The sequence below is a fragment of the Clavelina lepadiformis genome, chromosome 9 (assembly GCF_947623445.1).
Source record: "Clavelina lepadiformis chromosome 9, kaClaLepa1.1, whole genome shotgun sequence".
Lineage (NCBI taxonomy): Eukaryota > Metazoa > Chordata > Ascidiacea > Aplousobranchia > Clavelinidae > Clavelina > Clavelina lepadiformis.
In genome coordinates, this window is record NC_135248.1 from 15,041,380 (window position 1) to 15,059,401 (window position 18,022).

The 18,022-nt window shown below is 37.9% G+C and overlaps 2 protein-coding genes across 8 annotated transcripts; one reads left to right on the forward strand and one right to left on the reverse strand.

Annotated features, from left to right (window-relative positions):
• Window positions 1-86: 86 nt before the first annotated feature.
• On the forward strand, window positions 87-3,531 carry LOC143470084 (trans-L-3-hydroxyproline dehydratase-like). The gene is made up of 7 exons (XM_076967978.1): window positions 87-1,793; window positions 1,899-2,048; window positions 2,252-2,409; window positions 2,503-2,669; window positions 2,740-2,850; window positions 2,972-3,087; window positions 3,222-3,531. The coding sequence occupies exons 1-7, from the start codon at window positions 1,648-1,650 to the stop codon at window positions 3,367-3,369; spliced, it is 996 nt and encodes a 331-aa protein (XP_076824093.1). The 5' UTR covers window positions 87-1,647; the 3' UTR covers window positions 3,370-3,531.
• An 871-nt stretch (window positions 3,532-4,402) lies between these two features.
• Window positions 4,403-15,903, reverse strand: LOC143470067 (diacylglycerol kinase beta-like). Of its 7 annotated transcripts, none has more exons than XM_076967942.1 (25): window positions 15,713-15,903; window positions 15,291-15,432; window positions 15,047-15,123; window positions 13,860-13,986; window positions 13,474-13,527; window positions 12,675-12,746; window positions 12,359-12,457; window positions 11,540-11,659; window positions 10,725-10,774; window positions 10,290-10,364; window positions 9,982-10,101; window positions 9,177-9,294; window positions 8,734-8,822; window positions 8,537-8,653; window positions 8,308-8,406; window positions 8,053-8,122; window positions 7,812-7,938; window positions 7,323-7,483; window positions 6,994-7,083; window positions 6,637-6,800; window positions 6,406-6,561; window positions 6,154-6,334; window positions 5,701-5,818; window positions 5,461-5,521; window positions 4,403-5,317 (listed from the first exon to the last, which is right to left on the reverse strand). In XM_076967942.1, exons 2-25 carry the CDS (start codon window positions 15,358-15,360, stop codon window positions 5,207-5,209), a joined length of 2,526 nt encoding a protein of 841 aa, XP_076824057.1. In that variant the 5' UTR covers window positions 15,361-15,432; window positions 15,713-15,903; the 3' UTR covers window positions 4,403-5,206. The 7 variants fall into 7 exon arrangements, with proteins under 7 accessions (XP_076824057.1, XP_076824055.1, XP_076824056.1 ...); XM_076967940.1 differs by having other exon boundaries at window positions 12,651-12,746; XM_076967941.1 differs by having other exon boundaries at window positions 13,474-13,533.
• Between the last annotated feature and the right edge of the window lie 2,119 nt (window positions 15,904-18,022).

The window sequence follows — 18,022 nt, forward strand, 5'->3', positions numbered from 1 at the left end:
GTGCTTAAAAGTCCGTAATTTTCAATTGTCTTTCAGTCCAGGTTTTTCTAGGTTGCCACCTTTTTCAACTTTTTCTAGGTCGCGAACATTCTCAGCGTGTTAAAACTGTCTGCAACTCGTTTATGACGTAAGTTGTTTAGTACCTTTTAAGATGAACAGCCTTAGGGTTTGGCTTATTCTAGTCGTTGAAGTCGTTTATGGAATGTTGCATCAGTGACGAAGAATTTACTGCACAGCCAGCACATAAGAAATGGTGCAGGTATTTGCAAAAGTCAAGAAACGCTGAATGTCACTCAGAATTACTAAGGGTTGCCCAGTTTTTCTTTGCTGTGGCGTCATACAACGCAAATGTTGAGCGGGTGTGTTCACTGATGCGGAGTCAATGGAAAATAGAAAGAAGTAAGATAACCATTGAAGCAAAGAAAGGAATTTTAACACTTCAGTACAACTTCAAAAGCATGTCTTGAAGGGAATTGTATGTGTAAGTCCAACAAGAGCTTTTTGAAATAAATCAGATCTTCGAAAAAGAACGATTGGTATGAGGGAGAGTAGAGTATTGTTTATAAACTACTATACGTTCATTACTTGTAATTACCTTGGAGCGTATTTTGTAAAATTTCTGTGCTAATTTTCGTTTTCATAAATGTTACCGTTTACAAGAAAACTTGCAATTCGTGTATTGCAATGCAACATTTCTTTGCTGTTTTTGTATTGTTTGGTGTTTAAAAGCAATGGCAGCAATGTAGTTTGGTGATATTCTAAAGTTAGTCAATGCTACTGAGGTAAATTTGTCAGGGATTGCGCATTATCAAATATGGTAAACGTAATTTAGCTAACCATCTTAACCATCTTAACCATTTTAACCATTTTAACTCGTTTAACTCGTTTTCATCATGTGTTAACATTTTTGCACGTTTTAAGCCTTTACGCTTTGCTGCTTTTTCCACGTCATTGTCTGCCGGCTAAACTCTCTTTTCTTTACGTCTTAATATTCAGCATTTTTTTGTCGTTTTTCCACTGAGTCACGAAATGACGACATGACAGGACGACATGACAGGAGGACAAATTATAAACGATGCCATCGATGCCCGGCACCCGGATATGGTTTAACAGTAACAGACGTATCGCCGAGTTATTAGAACAGATGCATTTAACATGCTTAAAATGATTTAAAATATGTATCGTAACACTGTGCATGGTTAGAGTCTTCTTTGCTGCACTCCCAGATCAGGATTTAGTAATGCGTAAATAATTCCTTAAGAAATGGAGTGAAGCTAAAAGCATTAACCATTATAGCGGCGAGATTTGAAGGAAAAAAGTGACAAAGGTCTTCGCGACGGCATGTGCGTTTGAAAACGTTTATAGTTGAGTAATGAACGCAACCTGCAATCGGCAAATGTCAGAAAAAGCAATCAAAAAAGATTTGAACACGTCTTAATGATGTGTTCTTAAAAATGCCTTATCGTAAGTCGTAATACGGGAAAAACGTGAAAGTTAGTTTCATCCAACTCTGCTTACATGAGTCTGTTGTTACATCGGGTTTTAATCGCATTTGCACTGTTAACACTGGGACTGGCATTAAATGTGTTTTGATTTTTGGTCACAAGGAACTAATCTTAACAGTGCTAACACGTTGGTGTTTAAACAATGGAAAATATTGTGATAAATACCGTTGAAATGCACACTGGTGGAGAGCCTTTGCGAATAATTAAATCTGGATATCCTGAAATTGTTGGTAAAACAATCCTAGACAAGCGAAAGTTTGTGAAAGATAACTTGGATGCTTTAAGAAAGTGAGTGCCGAGAAAAATGGCTGAAATTATTGGCTTAATCACTGTATATTGCTGCTGCTTAACTGGTATTGTTATCTTCACGAAACATTGTTCATTGTTGCCTAGATTTCTCATGTATGAACCACGCGGCCATTATGATATGTTCGGAGCAGTTCAAGTTGTACCTGACATAGCAAATGCTGACGTGGCCTTTCTTTTCATGCACAATGAAGGTTACGGCACAATGTGCGGTCATGCTGTTATCGCTCTCGGAAGGTGAGTGCAGGTGCATACTCCAGCCACGTATCAACATTTATACATGACTTTAGCATATTTTGCCACAATAAAAATTATCTTTTTCATCGAAAAGAGCTGAGACCCGGTGGGTTTGAGTTTTTAAGTAAATAGATTTTGCTTACACGGACTACCGGCTTTGATGATATAGGGTGAAATTTGTCCTGTAATTAACGTTGCTTTAGATATTGTGTTGACAATAAGCTTGTGCCTTATAAGGAACCTGAGAGTGAAATAAACATTCAATGTCCATGTGGCTTGGTAAAGGCATTTGTTAACTGCGCAAATGGGCTTACAAGTTCTGTCAGATTTAGAAGTGTTCCTTCCTTTACAGTTAAGTCAGGTGAATTGATGAAATTTTTAATTGTCTGTGGTGTATAGTAATAGCATTTTGTTGCAGTGGTGGTTATATGGTTATTGTAATAAATTTTCATAGATATTGAGGTTTCTGTGCCCGCTTATGGTACTCTAAAAGTTGGCGTTGCGTATGGTGGAGCGTTTTATGCATTCTTGCCATTGAACGATGTGGGGCTAAACGAAAACTCACCAATTGACCAGATTAGATCAGCAGCAAGCTCCATTGCAAGTGTTGTGAAAGCGCAGGTTGGTCCGACATTATATAGACAGAAAAATAAACTTATGTATCAAACTTTTAATCACTTGTTTGAAACAGGAAGCAATAGTGCACCCAGAGAGTGCGGACTTGAGTTACCTGTTTGGAGTAATATTCACTGATAATATGACTGGACCATATTTCGATTTAACTGTGTTTGCTGATGCCCAAGTAAGATATTTTAATATGTGACTAAATTTCGATGTTTCTCAAATATTCTTACTAACTCATCGTAACTCTAGTCGTTACACAGTAACAGTTTTGTAGTTGTGTTCGTTCTGTGTCTATCAAGGTTGACAGAAGTCCATGTGGTTCTGGTTGCACAGCTAGGGTGGCTTTGCTTTATCATAAGAAATTGATAAAGCTTGGTGAAAGTGTTGAGATTAAAAATCGTTTGACAAATTCCTCGTGAGTGTGCACTGCATTTTTTGATTTGAAATTATGAGATTTTTAATTGATATTTTTTTAATTGACTTATTATTTATTTATTAACTATTAGGCCTATATCATTTATTGAAAGTCATCACAGCCATGTAATACAGGTTCAGAGCAACTGCAGTTGAAGAGACTCATTGTGGTGAGTACAGTGCAGTTAGAGTTGAGATATGTGGCAACGCCTACTACACTGGAACTGCCACGTTTACAGCTGAAGCACAGGATAATTTGAAAGAGGGCTTCTTGATTGCATGAATAAGTAACGTGTTGTCAATACTTAAAGCCTTGTTATTGTCAAGTGCTAGACTGACTGAACAGGCTGTCATTTTTATTAATTTTTAATCTGCATTTTGTACATTGAATCATGTTCCAGGCTTGTATAGTTAAAGTTTTGGCAATAAACGAACGTTCTATGCGGTGGTGTGTGAATTGTCCCAGATGAACTTCCCAACTTTTAGTCAAAATTTCGAGTGGCCAAAAACGATAACTCAAAATTTACGGTAATTGTGAGTTGTCACTTGAAATTGTTGAGTTGGGTTTTTGATCTAGACTTGAGTGACGGCGTGCAGTTTAAGCTTCGATCAGCACTCAACTTACGTTTTTCATCTCTAGCTCAAGAGGTATTTGTGATCCGCCTTTGTCGTAACGGGTACACCGATAGAAGTAGTCGCGAGATCTTTCATAAGCCCAAGTGGCTGCAAGAGCTCCTTTCTTGATCCATTTAATATTGCCCCAGGAGCATGTACTACTGAAAAAATACCATTCCCACACTTTGTCGGAGAAGAGCACCTAGGCCTCCATTGAAAGCGTCTGTTGAAACCGCCATTTCCCGGTGCAGGTTATAATGATTAAAAACAGGAGAACTATTAAGTTTTATCATTAACTTAAGTATGAAGGTTAATATTAAAACCTGCGCTTTGATAAACAACTGTGAAAAGGTTCTACAAAAAACTTGTGAAAGCTATTCTAGTAGCCTAATTACGTAACAGTGACCGCTGTTGAGTAGGACTGTAAAATTTGGCAATTTGGCAAAATTTGCAGTTTAAGAAGGTTTTGTTCATGAATGGACACTTTAACAGCGTCCGGTCCACTTTACAACACACTTCGTGTCCTTATTTTGAACCCTGCAGCTTGCAGCACATTCTGGGTGAGGAGGGGGTTGTACTCTTCGACTCTTTCTTCTCGAGTTTATTTTTCTCTTTCAACTCCTCGGCGAACGTTATGTTTTCTGCGCCACCCGCTTTGACGGAAAGATGCCAAGTTAAATCCGAGCGCTTGCAGTTTGAACTTCATTTCGTATGTTTCGTTTATTTCTTTTCATTTTGAACAAAGTTCTTTAGTGCAAAGCTTCGCTCACTTATTTTACTAAGCTGGCGCCTATGGTAACAGGTTATAAAAAACAAACTACACATTATGATTTCTGTTTTAACAAGAAGTTGCCATCAACACTACATTCACAACTTGTGTTAAACTTAAAGAATACTCAATAACTTGTCGATGAACAAAAACCATGTTTGTTTTGATCTCGTTTTGATAAAAGAAAATTACGAAATAAAAGTAAGTGAATGACGTCAACAGGTTGAGTAATTTTGCATAAATATTTATACAAAATAAAATTGACAACCTACACTCGTACAGATAAAATTGAAGATAAAAAATTACATGTTACAGCACACCAAATACTGCTTTGCAAATCAAGCTACAGATTTCCAATCACCTTCAGTATACTTTAAGTAAAACAAGAAAACGTTGTAGTAAGTGCGATTAAAACGAAGGAATGCAAAAGTTTCTTGATAACAATTCCAATAAAAACTCGTTGGTGACGAAACAAACTAAAATGGTTTAAACTCAAATCTGGTATTCTAAAATTAGGAACATGTACAATGAAAACGAACATGTAAATCAACAATCGCTTTACCTGTCTCTCCTACAGGTGTTTGTGGCAATCGATAAAAAGATAAAACTCTCGTAACATGAAGGATGCCCAAAGCGGTGGATCAAGTGGAGAGCTTCTAATAAAACTAGGTAGGTAGATAATTTAGTACCATGACACCTATGTTGGACATTAAGGGATTTGTAAGCTTTCATGAAATCATAGATCGTTCGTTTGCGGATCTGATCTTTGGAAGCAAGAGAGGATGGAACCATGTCCGGCAGGTGGTGCCATCAACATTGGCACCTGGTTCTTATGAGAGATATGGACCTGCACATAAATAAACTTCTTCAAAATACGATAGTCGCTGTGTTTCTATATGTTGCGTTCGGATTGAAAAAGTGAGCTCAGAATACTTCATGTCTAACTAGGCTGGATTTTACTTAGTCATAAGAGTTTCACCAAATACTGACCTCGGCTGGAACTTGCATCCACGGCTCACCATCGACTTGCATCGGGAAGAGCTCGCTGGTCCTGCTCAAATGAAAACGCAACTATGGTTACTTTGACAAGTAACTTATATCGTTAGTATGCGACTGTTGGCGTTGTTACCATCTTGCAGCAACTCAACCTTGCTTGCCAACACTTAGGCTAATTTTTACGACAGTATTTGTAGTTCAAAATGTTGTTATGCAAAACAGGAAATGACGTGCCTTATGATGATTTCTCTTCCTTGTGCTAGTCTTTGTCCAGCCTTTAAACCAGCCATGATCTGTCCGACTTCGACGATTCCTTCGACGCCGACTATCTCAAACTTCTTGTCACCTGTGTCTGCAGAGAAGAAAAAGGAAACCTGAATATTTCAAAATTCTTCCTATAACTAGGGTTTCACCGAATTTCTACAACTTTCAAAATTAAAAATTTTATTTGCTTTCCTTGATATTGCACACAGTAATAAATTTTCTTTTCAATACTTCGATAAACTGAGAGAAAGCAAGACGCCATTTTGTAGAAAGTTTATTTCTTGTCTTCCCACTTATCGTATGACAAGTTGTGCGGAACAAGACATACCAATTTTATGAAGCTTATAACTGATTTTTAACATAAATCAGCAAATTAACGTTTATCGTTCAAATTCCCATAAATCAAAAGTGAACAAACACCACCTTGTGCTGCATAACGAAGGTCGTTCTGCTTATTTGTTCCAGAATCCTTCAATTTGAACTTCTGTTTCTGTTTCTTGGTGGGTCCCCACAGATTTGTTCCTCCATAAACGCTGGGAATATTTAAGATAGAGATCCCTTGGAAATGACTGCGCGACCAACTCTCAAGTTTTACTCCGTCCACCTGACATGGGAAATGGCACATTTTCAACTTTGGAAAGGATGAAAGTGGGACGAAGGATCACGTCAACTTACAATCACATCCAGATGGTCGTTGATGTTCTTGCAAGAGGCGGCGAATGTCTCGCTCGTCCCGAAAGCGGAATACCACAATTTATTCTTCATCCGACTGTTGAACTTCTCTGGATGTTTCTCCCGCATCACATGGAACTTCCGGCAGACTGAAGCATCCTAGAAGGCATGATCCCGTAAGGTTATGACGTCATGAGTTGTGACATCATAGGTAATGACGTAGATGCCGCTTACCACACCGATAGAGAAGTAATTGTTGATGATGGAGAGTGGCACTGGATCTCCTTTTTCCGAAACATCGGCGGTCGGCGTCACTTTAAGATTCCATCGATCCATCATCACCACTTCGCTCGACTCTACTTGATGGAGGATCTTTTTGATGCTCGCGCCCTCGTAACCTTAAATGTAGGAACACGATCAGAATTTGAATCCATCTTTGCAAGCCAGAACATAACGTGGCATAATCATCATTGGGTCTGGTGGAACTAGTGCTTATGGAATTAGATATTGGATAAAATCTATTAAGTAATTGAAATCAGAAGAACATTGAATATGGAAACCAATACAAATGGGAACTATTCTGGTAATCACCTCCGCCCCAGCGCATGCAGCGAGCAAGATCATTTCCCGTCCCAAGTGGAAGGATCGCAACTGGTGGGCGGTACTCGAGTTGACCTTTGTCTAAAATCACGATGAAAAGTCACAAAATGATCGTGATACTATTTACAAAGTCATCATGAGCAGTGTCATGAAACGAGGAAAAAGTTGGTCAATGTGAGTCACAATTATAAATAAACAGAAATATGATTCAAACAGTTTTAAAGTTATGTGCTGAGTGTCATAAGGTGACCGAGGACAACGTAACAGCAAAAGTTTACTATGATTAGGAATTAAAGATTTGTGTCAGTGAAACAACCGACCTATGCAGTCCAGGACCCATCCAACGGTGCCATCTCCTCCACAGCAGAGGACTTGCCAGTCTCTGACGTCATGGAAGAAGTTGAGGCCTGGCATCGGGCCGCCTTTGCTCAGGTCATAAACTTGACGGGGGTTGACGAGACCTTGCATTTTTCTCATTAACCTGCAAACGTTTTGATATTTGACTATGATAAATCGGCATGCGTTGTGTCACGAAAAATGATTATTTGTTTGCACTGGCATCGTGTAATTATGCCCGTCACTAGCATCGGTGGTTGGATTAAAAATACGTTGAAACGGCTGGTTTAGTGAGCTAGCAGTTTGTTTTTGCTTATACAATACAAATATATCAAAAGTGTGACGGGTTATTCCTGTTAAATTGCTTAAAATTGTTATTGCAAAGATTACATTTGACATAATTTCGTTTCTTTCACATGTACATGTTTCCATCTTACGTGCCTGATTATTAACTCCTCATCTCAAGCTCTCACCTGACTCCCTGCTTCCCTCCACTTTTAGGGTTGATAAAGATGAGAAGAGGATGAGTCCCTGGCAGATGAGTGATCTGGAGTCCTTGACCATCCCAAGACATTGAGTTCATTCTTTTCATCTGTTTCCCTTGAAAAGAGCTCAGGTTTGAAAGATGAATTCAATTATCTTTTTAACTTTAGGAGTTGGTAAACATTCATCCTGCATTGGATGTTGCACTTCCACAAGCTGATCAATAATCACCTCTTGGGTCGGTTTTGTACGCGGCCTCCACGTCAGCTGAGCTGTTCTGGCGCGACCTGCCTTGTCTGTCCTGGAGCAAAAATAACAATGATACCTAACGAATTAAAAGTCGAAAACAGAATACGTTGTTTGATTAAATGAGTATTGAATGATGATTAATGAGAATTGAATGTGTACGCGACGCCATTTTTGTTGTTAATAACATACAACCACTAGTGGCAGAAGTGAGCCTGTAAAAGGATAAGGACGTTATACCAGCAAGCCAGGAAAAATACAGCTTGGTGGGAGAGTGTGACTTCTCATTTGACCAAGATCACATTCTGCTGGAATATGTGAGGCGCATTTGTTGTGGAACTGTAAAGCAAAGAATTTGGAACATTTATAAGGATTATAAATTCAATGTTACTAGGAGTTGAATTAAGTGATGTTAAACCAAACTTCAGGTGCTGAAATCTAAGTAGTACTGAGCGAAAAACTTTTTCACCGCTCTCTGGCACCATCTACAGTGCAGACCGGTCAGTCCCTGATAACTTTTGATTGTTTTCTTGCATTTATCGCAAGGACCTATGTTATTCCCTTCTATCCACATATGATGCAATTTCTGGAATGAAAACAAAAACAAAAGTAGTATCTCAATTCAGAGTAACTTTCGTTGAATGTTTGACTGGAACTGCACGGTACCATTGAGTCCTTTGCTGACTTGGTGTATGTGTGGATACAGTTTGCTGGAACCCTGTTGACGCATCGTTCGTGCGCTGTATATTTGCAAACTGGAAAGAGGAAACAGGTTGAGGATGTGAGGCAAGTTGGACAGCACGTTTCAAACTTTGCTCTTATTGATGAGAAAACAGCGCACAAATTGGGCTCTTACTTGCAGATGACGGAAAATATCGTTTGACATACGGGAAAGGTACATTTAGGTTTCTAAAACTCAGCTTCAAATGACAATTTTAACATTTGAATGACCTGGATATGAATTTGAAACGATGACGTGCAGGTTTTCACACAAAGGAATGTAGTAATTCGACGATTTATAAATGTTGAATATTGTTTGGCTAATTCTCGCTAAACAGCGTAGTTATCATGGTCTTGTAAATGATAGTACAAACAACAATACAACTTACAAGTGCAAGACAGCCCCTGCTTTCCGAAGCCCACCAACATGTTGAGACAGAAGTTGCAATACGCAGGGGAGTTGAAGTGTTTCAGCCTCCACGAGTGAGTTCCATCATCTTTTATATTCTAAGTCATGACAAAGTTCAACATAAAGTAATGCTAAGATAAACTAGTCAATTAAGATTAACAAAGTCTTCTTGGTTTAGTGTTACGTTTTGGAAATTGTACCTTGCAAGTAACGATTACATTGATGCCCATAGTGACTAACACGAAACCTAGTTCAATATTGACCAACCTCCAACAAGTAGAAGTAACTCTAACCAATAACTCATTTTTCCGCTTTTTATAATTTTCTGTTTTTCTAAACCAAAATATTTATCAACAACAATGTACATGGTCAATGTCCGTCAAATATTCAATTGTTGACGTTCAACTGCTATAGTTGATGATGATAGCTCATCGTGGCGTCCTGTTTACACTTTCGTGGAAATTTTTGGGGGATTGCCTATTTTATTAAACATGACATGCAGTGGTGACTGTATTTTGCACTGATCAAAAGTAGTCAGGAATCTACGAACGAAGACCACAGGCTTGCAAACCTGGGCTGAATAAATCAAAGAAAAATAGATTTCAAGCAGTCCATCAGCATCTTATTTAAAACCGTGCCCTATTTTTACTATGTTCTATTCGGCGCTACAATACACTGCAATTGATGCAGCCCAAGTAGTCTATTTAGTCATATCGAGAACGTGAATAATCGATTTGTTTCTATCGTAATCATTCAAAGCTTGGATGAAAAAGTCAAGATCTTACAGTTTCCAGACCAAGGAGGACAAGCAGTGGTATGGTGGTGAGTCCTCCCTGGATCCATTCATCGAGATTCACGACACCATCCCCGTCATAGTCTATCTCATGCAACATCTCCTGGAGGATCTGAAGCGGAGAAAGAAAAAGTCATCATCACATTTTGACAAGTCGTATAAGAGATGCTATAACACACCTTGCAAAAATAAACTGACAGTTGTATTGGAAAGGATCTAATGCGTTATCTTTGTAACAAGATTTATTATTATTACAAAACAACCGACTCGTAATGACGTTCACAAACCATACTCACTAACCGGCCTAAGCTCGGTGACATCCCATCCTAGATACTTAGCAACGTGCATCATTTGAGTGACGATCCGTTCCATTTCCTGGAAGAATAAAAAGATTAATATTCATAATAAATGAAAATGAATCTCTCAAATTGGACACATGGGCTATGGATGTATATAAACAGCAACTGTTGCACATTTGCTCAATATTGTTTCAATTCAGCAATGAGATAACCTACGACAAAAGCAGTTTCAATTTTGCAACGATAAATACAAGGTAAATTAACACAAAGTTCATATCGAATTATCAAATTAATAACATTTATCAATGAGCGTAAACTCAATTTACTATACAGTGCAGTCACTTGTACATCAATTTTCTACAGATTTTAAATTATTCAGTAAGATTGATTGAATGATTGAGCATTAGCAAATCAAGGCTGCTTGAATTCTTCTTACCGTGCTGTCCAAGTTTCCGTTATCATCAGTGTCGTAGAGTTTGAAAACAACTAGAAATATTGAAACGACTTAGGAGAAAACGTCATATCCTAGACATGTAAGCAGTAAACATGGCAGCTGGCCAATCTAGCTAAACTACAAATATCTGTCAATGTCGTGAGTTGTGTTGTTATGTTATGTTTATAACATGCTTCAACATTATTCATCATCACAATTACATCTGAAAAGATATAATTCAAGTATCTTTTAGCACAGAGTAACAAAACATTCGCCTTGGTTTTCATACAGTTACTTCCATACTAAGCACATTTAAACAATTAACTAGCAATTGATTTGTTACTCGTATTCGTTTGTACTTGCTGTATTTAAGACAAATGTTTATGTCCAAAACATGTTAATATAAATTTTAGTACAAATAAATCAAATTCCTGTATTTATTGACTTAATTGCAACTGTATTTTCGTATCGGTAATTTCTGCTCTATAACCGGTTTAGATGCATTTTCCCAATCTGGCAGCATGTACGGTACAGTAGGTATAACATATTATTTTTAACACAAGATACCGTAGATTTTGTCAGCACTTTCCACGGCTGCTTATGTTATGTTATTTGTCTGCTATGAATAAGATTGTATTATTGCAGCGTGTCTTTCTATTTATTAGCAACCCATGCTGGAACAAAACAAATTTTTTGGAATGTTCACTCTTAAAATGGTAACGCACCGCTTATGCCTTTGAACTGTTCAGATAAGAAGCAAAAACACTTGTTGCTGTGTACACGACAGTACCAGTAGAAACCAGAAAAAAGCAACTCACACTGCAGCTTGTCCTCAGGCCTTCCTCCTTCCAGTAGAGAGAGATGACAAACAATGTCTTTCAAATGGATCACTTCATGAGCAGCTGGACGTTGGTCTGCCTTGGAAGAACTTTTGCCTGCTTAAAGATAAAATACAACTGTAAAGAAAATTACCAAGAGAAGATTTCATCGGATTTTTAGATTATTTGACTTTTCCCAATAGCTAAGATAACGGCAACAAAAAAATTACAACATAAATTATAACTAATGTTCAAGGCATCATCATAAATTCTTATCAGTGGCGGGGAATAGAAGATTAGTTCAATGTGAAAACTTTGACTGTATTAGTTGGCTATAGTGAACTAATATTTTTACAGCAGCCTTAGCAAAAAGCTGCAAACAGCAACGTTTATGAGGAAGGTGACAAAAAGTTATATCCGCCATCATGCTATGACTCATTTGCATCGAGTTTCTCGGCAGAGGAAGCAACGTTGAAGTCACTCGTATTTCAACAACGAAATCAAACAAAAATAGGATGTTTTCGCTGAGTTTAATACGGCGTGTAGAAATTGGTCGTGCAAATCGGGCGAGTTGGAGTTGAATAAACATGCAAACGAAAGAGGATGAAACGACAAGACAGATTACAGTTCCCAAGTAATTGCTTTTGATGAAGTAAACTGCCTTCATTCATTCGCAATAAACAAAAGATAAAATAGTGAAAGTACCCTTTCGTTGTATTTACATAGGCGTGACGTAAATGCGTGCGTAACACTCCGCACTCCGTAAATGCTTGTAACAAGTGCTAGAGTAAATAAATCATAAAATGTTGAACTCGCCACGTTTAGGAGATAATGGCCTCATAACTTTGGCTTTCAATGTTCCGGACGTTTGTGACTGTCCTCCGGAAATATCCTTTTGATCGGCATCGGTCGCTGCCACTGTATTGAACATAACAAAGTGCATTTAATGCAAGAAAAGTAAATTATGTGTTAAATAAATAAGGCTTTGAAAGATCCATAGCTTAAAATAAGACAATTACGGGAAATAAAACAAAACATTGTACTAAAGTTTGAAATAAACAACTGGTATTTCCTAGATTAAACAATATTTGTCCTTTTAAAAGCATTTTACCATTTGTTTTTTCTTTATCTTTACCATCGGTCATTTCGACACAGATCGCATGGCTGGCAGGCCTCATAGTCTTAACGATAGAATCTGTACCAGTACCTGCATGAAAAATACTCATTCAAATGCTTTGAAACGTATTTAGCATTTACCACAATAATAAATGAAAAGGTTGAAAGAATAATTTAAGTTTCCCAACAACAAATAGCCTCCGGAATAAACAAAAAGTTGGTTTCACAATATTAATGCTGATGCAAATATAATCACGCCATGTCAAATGCGAGCAAAATGCTACTCTATGCACATGCTGTGGAACGTGTGAAAGCAGAAACAACCTGCCCTGTGATAATGTGAATCATGCTACGAATAAATAATTCCGGCTAAAACTCTGAGGTCTAACACTCCAAATCAAGTGCGTTTCAATGCGTTACGATCAAAACATTTTATGGGTAACACGCAACACGCAACACGCAATCAGAAGCAGTCTTGTTGCAGTAACCGCCACAACACATCAAGCTAGAATAGTCCTTGGTGAATCCGAACAATGTAATCTTGAAAGAAGTGGTAAAACGTGGCAAGCTTAACTCCATAAAAGGGCACTTGGCAGCTTTTTACCCAAAAGGGAAAACTAGGTTTTGTTTTAGTCTTTCGACACAAGCTATAAGCACATCCGTTGAAAAGAATTGAATAAAACCACATCGAATACCGATATGCGGGCATGGCGTGGAGAGGAAATAATACACAATATTGAAATATCCAAACATCTGTTCTACTGCATGCAAAGCGTCAAGCATACAAAGCAATACGAGCCAGTCTCGTGGCATCAAACCTGCAATAGGAGCACAAGCCAGTGCTGTGGGGATAGTCAGCTCTAAGGTCGCACCTGTAACTTTATAGGCAAGACATAAAGGTAATTAAAATTAACAACTGCTTCTGCGTCTGAAGCAGCTTTTACGCCGAGTTTCCAGAAGTGCTGTGGGGAAATCCCGGAAAGGATTTTCAACATTCAAGCAGTTGGCACAAAGCGAATTTCACTTTTGCTTGTAAATCGATAAAAATAAAATACTATTCGATGTCAAATATAATTTTACCAGCGGAAAGCTCGCCCAAAACTTTGCCAACCAACACACGTTACAGTGATGAAATTAAAAAGCTTTTGCTCACTTCGGCTAGGTCAAACGCACGTAAAAAGCGTAAAATAACGTAAACTCTTACCAATACTTGTAGATTTTGAGGGGCCATTTTTCTGGAACGAACGAAACATGTGAATGCAGAAATCATCGGGGAGATCGGTTTCAAGGTAAGTGTCCATGAAGACTTTAAAGCCAGTGAAGTCAATCGGCTAATGAACAACATACACCAAATATGTTATTGATGACTTAACAAGCATGAAACATTGGCACCTACAGACACAATGCACGTATACAACGTATATATATGTTAAGTTTTGAGCCATTTAGTATATGCTCGCATTTGATGGAGTAAGACAAAAGATGTGAACGCAATGACATGAAAACAATTCGTGATACGACGGGTCTACAATCACGCCCGATACAAAATGGTGACGATGATGAATTAACATGTAGACAGAGTTGCAGACTCCAATACAAAGCAGACGCTTCCTAAACTACTCGAATATATTTGTCTGGGCTTAACCAGTTCAAAACTTAAATGGACACTTGAATGAAATCGTGAAATATAACAGGAAAATGACGTTACACGTCCAACAAAAAGCTTACTGTCAGATCAATGTCGATGGTGACTCCCTGATACAAGAGATTTGAGAAGATTGCAAACAAAAGGGAACACATTAAACCAAGTAAATCGATGGCAAGCCGTACGTAATTGTGTTAGTTCCATAAATAGCAAGTAACTAACAGGTGCTCTTTGTATACATCTGGCTCACGTGTTTGTTTAGTCATGAAGCGCATTTCCTTCTACTGTAGAAGGCATTTTTATCGAAAGTATTTCGATTGAATGCTTACAACGAGATGGGATTTAATTGTTAATAGATCTTACAGCAAAATTCACCACACACTACATATTTTAAGTTGCATACAATTTTTTATCATCCATGAAATTGTGTTGAACTCTACGGGAAAAAAACATTTACAAGCACGCATTATTTTATGTCATAATACAGTATTTATTTCTTATAATTATAGCTGTTTACGACATAGTTCGATATAATCACATGTTTTGTTATTACCGACTTTGGAAACAAAAAAGTGAATATTTTAATTAACCAAACCTTAAACTTTTCCGAACGTACGTATTTCTAAAAGTTTGTATTTTACAAACTACAGCACAGTATAAAACGTCAAGTTCAAGTTAAATATCAAGTTTCTAAACATCATCAACATCAGACGTTCTTGTTATCGCAAATATCATTTAATACTCACCTCTTCTTTGTTGTATTTCGACAAAATTCCATCCCCGTTAAATTCCCGCATCACATCTGATAATTTCTTTGACGAATCTGGGAAAATTTACGTGCAAACTAAAAAACGTTCCAAACAATAAATAGTCGACCTTACCCTAAACAGTGCTTTGAAAATGTTGTTAAATAAACATAAATTGTTTTCTTTACGATGCAGCAATGAATAAAGCATCTACATCTGCGAAAATCGTACAAACTTCACTCACACTCGGTATATTTCTGCAACCTTTCAAATTCCTCCGGAGTTAAAGTAACGAATTCTCTTTCTGACGTCATTGTAAGTCAGAGGTAACGATGACTTGTCAAGGATCAAACGTCAGGTAGTGTCACCAAAACAACGACGAGTAACTGAAAATAATACAAAATCACTTTGTTCCAGCCAACATAAAACATTTCTACATACACATATAAGTTATTAATTCATCATCACCATTACTTGCATTACCGATTGCTGGTATTTACTAATAACTGAAAAAAATTTCATGACAAGATTTTGCATAAAACGTAAATATTACGCCTATTAGCGAATAAGAAATTTTTCAATTCTAAGACTTTATGAAACTGGTAACTAAATTGCTTCACTAAAGCCAATGCAGAGTAAAGCAGTAATAAGCAAAAGCTCACTCACTTTTAATCGGGGGAATCGCAGGTTTTGTTGCGCAACGCAGTAAATTTATTGATTTTCACTCTACATTGGTTTATGTTGATGAAACCAAAACTCCAACCTAATCTTGATATAATCCAAATTAAATTTGTTTCAAACCCGCCTAAAAAGCACTTCAAACTCTGCTGTAGAAGCTCTGGCAAAAAACGAAAATAATACAATGTAATGACATGGTGTTGGTCTAGCAGAATAATCAACAACCCTGGGGTACCAAATGGATCAATCTCAGACCTCATTTAACCCCAAAGGCGGAATAAACTACGCTCGAATAGTTTGAAGTCTAATCAATACTAAAAGCCAAAACATCAATTATGTCGGCATTATTGACCAATCTAAGTGCTGCCGCCCTTGTATACGTGGCACATAGTGGGATTATTCCGGTGTATGGGTGGTTACGTGTTGTCGGCTAACCATCGCCCCAGTTAGTAGTTCCACCTGACAGCAAATGCCCACGGAACCGAGACATGACTGTACTGTCACCTGTGAGGCTGTGTCTCGTTTATGCTAAAAATAAACTTCAAATGCAACTGATTGCCTTCTTCGTTAAGGTAGTTGATTTCTCATTGTGACCTCATAACCGCCGCCGACTCTGTCAGAATTAGCGCCTAACGACACATTTATCGAATCTCTTCCCCACAAACTGCTTTAGCAAAAAAATCTTATTGAAAAATTCTTTGTCGGGTAAACATACTGACAACGCTTTTTTACCTACAGTAACATTGTTTTGCAACAAACCCTTACGTCTACAAGTCGAAATAAGTCGAAGTCGAAATAGGCTACAAACGATTTTTAAAAACATTTTAGCCTCATAAGCTGACGTAGCCACATGCGTGCACACGCAATCTCTTACGTTACGCTTTCAACATGCGCGCGTTCACCGCAAAAAAATGCAGGCTCGGTCTAAAACATTTTCTTTCATTATATTTAGAAGACGAACCATTCATTGCATTGTGATTATAGTTAACATTGGTCTGCTATTAAGATAACTACCACACTTTCCATCAATGCTTCGGCATTAAGTATTAATTCTAGGAATTTCTCATGAATAAGTTTTGATATTTTGAAAGCAAATTAAAACATTTTAAACCTTTTGTAAAACAAAGTTGCTTCGAATTTTAAACTGTAACCTTCTTCCTAAACCATCCTCCTTAATAAGCCATGCAAGGCGGAGGGTGAACCATGCAAAGCTAAAACCGCGCATTTAACCAAATACCACACAATGTATATTGAGCAAGACAGATGCCTCGTTTTAACAATTTGCACGACTTTTGGTCACGGTTGACTGCGCATTAATCGTTACTTTCTGTGAGTTAGCAGCAGCAAAAGATCTGAGATCTCTAAACAACAGTTTCAACAACGATGCTTCAATTTAAGTCACTCATAGAAACCAAACACCGGTGTTTTGTTATTACCAAAGTCCCGTGTAAGCCCATGGCGAGCAGAAGGTAAAAACCAAACATAGCTTGCCGTAATGTGACTATTACGTGAGTTGTGCAAGTCTACCATAAAACGTAAATCAACCTACAGAGTCTTACAAGTCATACTTTGGGGCACATGACCAGTTATCTGCGGCCATAAACAAGCCTACCACCACCACCTGCAATGCTTGAAACGCAAACAGCCTACCTGAGAATGTTTAACGATTTCAAGTGCCTAGTTTCCGCAATGGTACAGCCGAACACACCCATACCTTGTAGAAGGCCAACCACAACGCGAAACGACGTTGTATTCGCAATGCACATACGTGATGGTCGTTTATAACAGCTTTTGCGCTGTCCTGCTTTTAAAGTATCGCTACGCTAAGACTCCAATCCTTTTCACAATAACAAAATAAATTATTAAAAAACTAATCTAAGCCACATGCTTTTGACGTCACGACTAACTTCCTGGGCAAGGCTTAAATATGTGCTGGCGTACACTGGGAAACATCAACACGATTTAAACAAAGAATAAGTTTCTTTACAGTATACTGGTAATACTGCATGACACAGTATACTGAGGTAACGCGGCAAAGTTAATCAACAAGTCCATGAATTAATTTACTATCTGACAGAACGTCAGTGCACAGGTACTTAATGGTCTAACCTTCCTGTGTTTGATTGATGCCATAGCCCACCAACAAGTCAAATTGCTCTTTGCCTGAGTAAACTTACGTACACTGCTGAATCTAAAAGGCGAAATCTCTAACGCGTAATGACGTCCCCGAGTTTTAAGCCAAAAAAGCTAGCTCGTACAAAACGATGCGGTTAAGTCGTCACTCGTCAGACCGCAGAG